Genomic DNA, 8,003 nt, shown 5'->3' with positions numbered 1-8,003 from the left:
GTCCACTAGGAGCGAGTTGACTTCCTTTCTCCTGGAAGAAGGTGCCGTGTCCCTCCTGCAGAATCCCAGAGGCTGGCAGATGTTACTCCACAGACCACACAGGGTATACAGGCCCAGCGCCCTCTTAAATCTCTTTACATTGTCATTGGCATTTTTTGTCCACCATAACAAAAAGACAAAGGATTAATCAAACTTGAACAGTTTATTCAAGTTGAATACGTATACTTTCTTTAGTCAGGAATCATGCGTCTTGGCAACAAGAAACACAGGCATGTAGATGTCCTCACAGCACTGGGGCCCTGGGGTCCTGTCTGTGTGGAGTTCGGATGTTCTCCTCATGTTCATGTGGGTTTCCTCCCTCAGGCCAAAGACATGCTGGTGGGTTAATTGACTTCTGGGAAAACTGGCCCTGGTGTGAGTTTGTACTTGCGTTAGTCTGCCCTGTGACGGACCGGCATTTCGTCCAGGAGGTATCCAGCCTTGCGTCTGTTTTTTATTGGAATATGCTCCCCCAGAACTCTATAATGGAAAAACCAGCTCGATACTTGACAACTGTACCCTGCAGTCTGTGACCTTAAACGTATGCTACCACTAAATGAGGAAGAGACTTCATCGGCTTTTAAGAGTATCACATTGCAAGGGATTTCAGGGCACCCGCCCAAGAGATAGATCTTGGCTAAACTGTAGTTCAACAGAAACTTGAATGACCTGGACTGGAGAAAATCAAACACCTGGAGTAGTTCCACCCGTCAGAAGTGACAGCTGAAATTTTCCCTTTTCTGTCGCTGCAGTCCAAACGGATTAACAGGACAGTACCCAACGTCTTTGGGTTAAGAAGGATTAATTCTTTTAGTTCTGCATTCATGGTAACTCCACAATATCTCACAATAAAGCTCATAATCAAGCAATAGAAAATCTTATTTTCTTACTAAAATAAAGTGCTCTGTGAGGCTTCTCACTACTGGTACTCTTTTTAAGTAAGTTGACATAAGTTGACTATTCTACCAAACATATTTCTATTTGATCGGGCACAAAACCATAGAAATAACTGAGAACACAAGTGACCAGAGGAAAACACATAAACACACGTATACTGTTATGTGCATTGTCTTTCGTGGCATAAAAGGTACACTAACATATAACACTGTACTGTAAACAGGCGTCGTCCTTCAGATGAGACGTAAAACCGAGGTCCTGACTCTCTATGGTCATTAAAAATCCCAGGGTGTTTCTCGAAAAGAGTAGGGGTGTAACCCCGGCGTCTTGGCCAAATTTCCCATTGCCCCTTACCAATCATGGCCTCCTAATAACCCCATGTCTGAATTGGCTTCATTACTCTGCTCTCCTCCCCACTGAGAGCTGGTGTGTGGGGAGCGTTCTGCCGCACTATAGCTGCCGTCACATCATCCAGGTGGGGCTGCACACTGGTGGTGGTGGAGGGGATCCCCATTACCTGTAAAGCGCTTTGAGTGGAGTGTCCAGAAAAGCACTATATAAGTGTAAGCAATTATTATTATTATTATTATTATACCCCATCCCAAATGAGAATTGGAAAACCTGAAAACTGCCTTTGGCTACCACCTAGTGGTCAGTTATGTGCACTCCAGATAGTCTGGAGATTGGCAATTGGTAAGAGAATGGCCATGACAAGATCAACATGACTGTTGACCAAATTTGAAAAAAAGGATGTTATGTGCTAACTCTACTATGACAATTCATTGGTTTAATATTTATGCATGTAATAATATGGCAGGTAACAACCACAGAGTTGAATAATACAATTTGAGTAAGCATTCTTTATACCACAGTTCTTGTGGTCAGTGCTTTGGGTGAGATAAGACAGCTCGCTGTTTAAAAGACTTAAAAATTAAACAAAACACAAAATAATCTGTGTACATGCACAGAAATCTCTGTGCATGTAATGTTTAATGATTTTTTTCAAAAATACACCTTTAAAATTGGCTGTTGGAATGATTTTGTTGGAATGGAATTTCTGCATTCTCTCCACCTTCCACGGCAACATCTCTCGTTTGCTTCCCGTTCGGTCATGGGTCCATTCTGAAAGCCTCTACCCCCAAAACAGGCGACTGCAATTCCTTTAAGACTTGCCCGTCTCTGTTGTGTAACGCCAGTCTGTGAGGGCTGGACACTTGCACTCTTTGACAGGGGCTTTAGAGGTGAGCAGCTGATGCTGGCCAGCGGGCGACTGCCTTCTGATCTCAATCAGTGGTGGAATGAAACTGTGCTCCCCTGGGACTGGTATTGCCTGTGAATGAAGGGTTTCAAAATCCCGGCCAAGCATGGCAAACAATTCAGGCCCCAGCTATTTCAAAACTTCAGTGCAGCAGCCAGAGGTAAACTGTACCAGGATGCTGGCCGTTCTGTTTGGAAGAGGCATTCAGGACTTGGTAATTGCCTCTACCACTGGGTTTGAAGCTGAATTATATTAAGGGCCTTTGATGAAGTGTGCTAACTACTCTGTTCCAGTTTCTGGCAAAAAAGAATGTCTTCCAACATCGAGCCGGGGCAGACATGAGACATCAAACATGCGCACACGTACCACTTTCCACATGTCAACTAAGAGTAGACCTTTTTGTCTGAATTGTTCGGTACAGTTCTTAAAAAAGGCGGCTGCTGCTCTGGTGAAAAGAACCAACACTGGCTACAGTTTGCGTTCTTAAGACTTTTTTTATTCAGTCCCAAGAATTAAAACAGAAATTTGGGAGTTTTCCAGATCAGCCTCCAAAGACACAGCAGTTTTCCATCACAAATCGCTGAACCAGATCTGATCAGCTATCTGTTTTTAAAAGACTCGGGGAATCGTCTGGACTCATCTGCCAAATCTACTCCTTCACATTCATCATGGTAAATGGATTTGTGTGCTTTTGACAAAATTCAAATCAAATATACGGATTGTGCATTTGGAACCTGAATCTTGTTTCATCAATATGATTTAGCCTGGTTCCATCTCCCACATTCCCCTTCATTTCCTAGTGTGCCTTAGAAACCTTACTTTCTGTCACAGCAGGACAGCTATCAAATTGTACATAGTTATTCACCCATTTAGTCAGAGACCACCATTAAATTACTGTATATCTGAGACCATCTTTCTCTGGGATTCAGTCAAGATTCATAGTCAAACGCAAAACTGAGGAAGAATATTGACAATGCCTTATTTAACTCCAAAACAGTATTATTGCTTTGCATCTGATGCACAAATGATCAAGCTTTAAGCAACTTCACACAAAGGTGACATGAGAAGAGTTTTGACCTGCAGGGTCCTATAACAGAGAAAGAGCTACAGAGCCTTTTATCTGGATCGCAATGAATTAAAAACAATCTAGGCTAAATTTACTATTCACCTTATCCAGTGAATTTACTTAATCCAGTTGTACAAACGTAAGACGTTTCCAGTTTCTCCTATGTAAACTGCACAGTGTTGAATCCAAACTTAATTCGTCCAACTTCCATGTTACAGGATCTGAAGTCCAAACCCAGCCTTTTCTGGCCAATGATCTGTCCCTTCACTGTCGATTAATTATCCCCCCAGGACCTTCAGGACTAGTCAGCTAGTAACGTTTTTTCCAAAAGTATCCCATGGGGGAAGGGGGAGGGGGCCATTTCAAAGCATTCTGCAAATCAAGCCAAAAACAATCTGGAATATGACTGCCACAACTTTCCCTGTGGGGAAACTAGCTCTGCACAAAACTAAATCATTGGGCAAAACCTTCACATTGGCCTACCAAGAAAAGCAAATGCCCCCTTATTTCAATTGAGATGTTCTACGTTTCTTTGTTTGACACTTTCTGTTTCATTCCTGTACCCAACAAGTTTGGAAAGGACAGTTTGTTTTACCGACTTGTCTGCTGCCTAGGGATAATGAGGCTGTGCAGACGTGCTCCTCTGACCCGCCCACCCACCCCCTCGTATCCTTACAGGAGGGTCAGCAGTGAGCGGAGGAGAGGCACGTCCTGTGCAGAAGTGGCGTCAGGCCTGGTGCCCAGGAAACCTCAGGAATAGCTTCACTGAGCGCCCTGGGCCAGAGGAACTCAGCCAACTGCACACCACCAGTGTGGGAATCCCAGTCACAGTCAGCTAGTAACATGACCCAGTCCACACAGCACAAACTGGGCTCAGAGTGGGCAACCTTTCCTGACTGAGGTACACAGTGGCCCCTTTAATTTCTTTCAAACTGCACACATCTGAAAACAGAAGCCTCCATCGCTTGAAAAATCATTTTGCCAGAAGGATTTCTGAGGTTGAGATAGAACCTGCCACCCATCTTTGACCTCGAGTCACTCCCCTGTCCCCCCGCCCTCCCCCCAGGTCCATCTTTAAATCTAATGTGCCAGCTAAGATGGATGTGGATGAATTCACAACCAAAAACTTCCAGAAAGTCAGATTTGAAAGAAAATTACGGTTAATGCACTTAATTTAAAGAGTCTCTCTGAAGAAGCATGAAAAACCAAGTTACTATTCAGCTGAAAAACGTGATTTTGGTGCGATTTTTAATTAAATCTTATATAACCGATCCATGCAGCAGGAAAAAGGACAGTGTTACTGATTAATCCATGAAAGAGTACTAACCCTAAGGAATAATTACGTTGGCTTCATCTTACAGGATGTACACATGGAAAGACCTGGACGCATCAGATGAGAAAACATTAAAGAATGTCTTCCACTGATCAACGTCTGCTGGTTTTCACTTTATCATTATTAGTTACATCTTTCAGATTGCTTCCCAACTCCTGAAGAAGCCGGGTTTCAAATTCTCTACTCATCCTTTTCATGTACTGTAAATGACCTGAAATTTTCTAAACATTTCATTAAACAAGCTGCCCAGTTCAATCATGTGTCTGTGCACCAGATGGGAACTCAGCTATAGCAGAGACCACAAGGCAAAAGGGAAATGTGATGGCCAGGAATTAGATGACCTCTCGTAAGTCAACACTGGACACGGTCAGCACCAAGTCAAGAATTCAGCCTGACCAAGCACTTCATCTTCATCAGCTGTAAAAGGCTCTCTGCCTTCTAGGTGCTGGTTAATCAGCCACTGTAATCTACACCTGGTTCCCTCTGATGAAGGAAAAACATTATAGTCAAAGTCTTTCCAACCATCCGGCACACAAGTGGGGCTCGAGACTTGAAAGTGGAACTGTGAAGGAAGAGAAAAGATTCAGCAAACGCTAATGTTAAAACAGAAAATGTCCAAAAGTCGGGAGACCTTTTCGAGTAAGAACTTGAACACTATCAGATTGAGAGCGTAGCGACCAGTCTCTTTTATTTTAGTATATTAAAAATTAAAGTTCTGCGTGTCCACGGGACAGATGTACTGGAGCACTGATGTGAAAAAGAAAATGCTGAGCCAAGCTTCTACCAGATTTCCACCAGTAAAGCAGGGGAGGGTTCAAAGAGAAACCGAAAATCTGCATGTTACAGCCACGTACACAGGCTCTACAAATCGTAAAATGCAAATATAACCAGAGGAAAGTGGAACACCCTCAGTGATCCTGAACTCTAGACTGGAATGCGGCGGGACGTTTGCAGATTCTAACCGATTAGTAATAAAGTGCTAGGAAGAGGAGGCTGAGGGAAATTCTATAGCAAATTACAATAAATAGTCACATGAAGCAGGCATGAAATAATCAATGGAAAACCTTAAAACTCTTCCAGCTTTCAGAAGAACCCCCGAAACCCCCCCGATTCATTTTGATGATCCAACACCATATATTCCGGAAAGCGTTTAAGAAACTGACAATCGCAAGAGCTTTGTCCTCCTGCCACTGCTGCCCGGACTTGGGTTTTCCAGATGAGGAAGAACCGTTCATGATCTCAGGGGGTCAACCGGCGATAAACCTGAACGTATGGGACTGTTATTTCTTTCCTCCCAGGATGCCCCTCTGTATTGAGTGGAGAACACGGGATGGGTCTAATGATGTACAGACACCCCCCACCCCCACCACAGCCACAGTATGCATCCGTGTGAGGGGGGCGCACACACACACACACATTACCCACCCCCATCCCCCACCCCCCAGTCAAACCCAGTGAGAAAGTGGAATTAGTCTCGTAGGCAGGCTAGCTGGATCATGTGTCTCCCCAGCAGAAAGACCTCCGTTCAACGTTGCGAGAAACAACAGGAGTGCAAGTGGAAACATCTCTCCCCTCCCCCAACCCCCTGAATGCAGATGGGCACAGGCGTGCCGTGTTGAGTTGTGTTAAATGTGTTGTGTTCCTAGAGGTTCCCCTCTCTCCACCCCTCCCCTCCCCTCCTCCCTCGAGCGCAGGATCCTGCGTTTAGGAGGGCTGGGAGCCCAGCAGTCTCTCGATGGCGGCGTTGATGTCTCCCCCGGTGGCGATCAGGGCCTGCAGGTTGGCCTCCCGGTTGATGAAGCCCATGGCGCTGAGCTGCTCCAGCTGCTGCTGAAACCGCACCTCCGGGGTCTGGCTCTGGAGAGGGAGCGAGAAAAGGAGACGGAGAGGGTGGGCACATTGCTTTCAAGGAGAGGTCAAAGGTCATGAAGCTGAGCACTCAAGAACACGCACACACGAAGGTGGGAGAGTGGAAGCAGTGGTAGAATATCTTCCCCCGCTTTCTCATTCTGATGTGCGTGTGATTGTGGAGGGGGGGAGGGCATCCACTCTTGATATCAGCACCGTAAAATGAACTGGCACTGACATCAAATTTAAATAGGGCTGTTTCCCGTCTGGAAAAACTCCTTCTGCATTCCGAAAGGATTCACAAGAACATAATAACAGGGTGGCAAACCAACTAAAGACTCATCAAACCGAGACCAGGCCAGCCAGCCCATCAGAGCTCACCAGTTTCGTCAACTGTATTCTGACTCAAGCTAATTGTGTGAGCGAGGACAGAAATTCATGTACCATAAATTCTCAGTTAAGAAAATGTGGTACGTTTTACATGAGATTTTAGTTCTCATTGGCCACGTTTCCACAGATTTTTTTTTCTCTATTTGGCGAGATGCAGCAAAAGTTATTATTCCCTGTAAAACTGTATCAGGCATCCCGCAAATCCTAACGTTACCAAGACAGCTTGCCAGTATTTGATTTCAACCAGTTAACTTTGTGTAACGTAAGATTAACAAAACAAAACAATTTCAAGAACAGAACAGTTCATGTTGCGAAAGCCACCTTCTGGATTAATTGACCCTGGTGAAAAAAAGATCTTTTATCACCCTACTCCCCACCTCGCAACCTCCGCTCTTCAAATTCTGCCCTCCTTACTGTCCCCCAAGCCCGTCTACATTGTATGGGTGACGGGGCCTTCTCCTGTTATGCCCCCAAGCTCTGGAACTCTTTGCCCAAGGATATCAGAGAGTCACCTTCTCTAAACTCCTACAAATCCAGACTCAAACCCTTCTTCTTCACAAAAGCCTTTACTGAACTGGTTCCACTCTTCACCCCTCTGCTCTTCTTAGTACCACCTTCCACGGTCTCCTCTATTGTTATTGTTGTATTGTTGTAATTATAATTGTGTCCTATCTTGTGAAATCTTCTTATTTATTGTTGTAGTCTTATTTATTGTTATTGTCATCCTGTAAAGCGCTTTGAGAAGCCACCTTTAAAGGCGCTATATAAAATAAAGTTTATTATTATATTATCTTTAATCCTTCTCCTTTTCGGTGCTGACAGGCTAGGCCAGGCTGCTCTGAGAGGCCTCACGGAGCGAAGAAGCCTCTTCACTTGTTTGGAAGTCTGTCAGGCTTAAAGGCCCGTGCTGTCCCGTCACGTCCAGGTGCAATTTCGCTTAGCTGAACTCGCTGGTGCAGGGCCAGGGGGAGGAGGGCGAAGACAGGCTTGGGAGCAGGACCGCGCCGATGTTAGAATGAGGAGGTCGCTGTAGAAATTTCAAGTCACGAGGGGTTTTACTGGCGGTCGAGAACGTCGCTTGTCCTGCACTTTTCCCTCAAACGTGCCAGAAGGGCTTTCAACAGCAAGAGCCATGACCGGGACTCCAAGAGCTTGCACAATGACTGCACACA

The 8,003-nt window shown here is 45.0% G+C and overlaps 1 protein-coding gene across 1 annotated transcript in view; it reads right to left on the bottom strand.

Moving 5' to 3' along the window:
- Positions 1-4,491: 4,491 nt before the first annotated feature.
- Positions 4,492-8,003, bottom strand: part of ubqln4 (ubiquilin 4) — a 28,353-nt gene continuing 24,841 nt past the window's right edge. Inside the window, exon 11 of the mRNA XM_006641772.3 lies at positions 4,492-6,450. Coding sequence (XP_006641835.2) covers positions 6,298-6,450 — 153 coding nt within the window. The 3' untranslated portion in view covers positions 4,492-6,297. The remainder of the gene's footprint in view (positions 6,451-8,003) is intronic.

This window comes from Lepisosteus oculatus, chromosome 27, assembly GCF_040954835.1.
Source record: "Lepisosteus oculatus isolate fLepOcu1 chromosome 27, fLepOcu1.hap2, whole genome shotgun sequence".
Lineage (NCBI taxonomy): Eukaryota > Metazoa > Chordata > Actinopteri > Semionotiformes > Lepisosteidae > Lepisosteus > Lepisosteus oculatus.
Note: the sequence above shows the minus strand (reverse complement) of the source record. Positions and strands in the feature narration are given on the sequence as shown.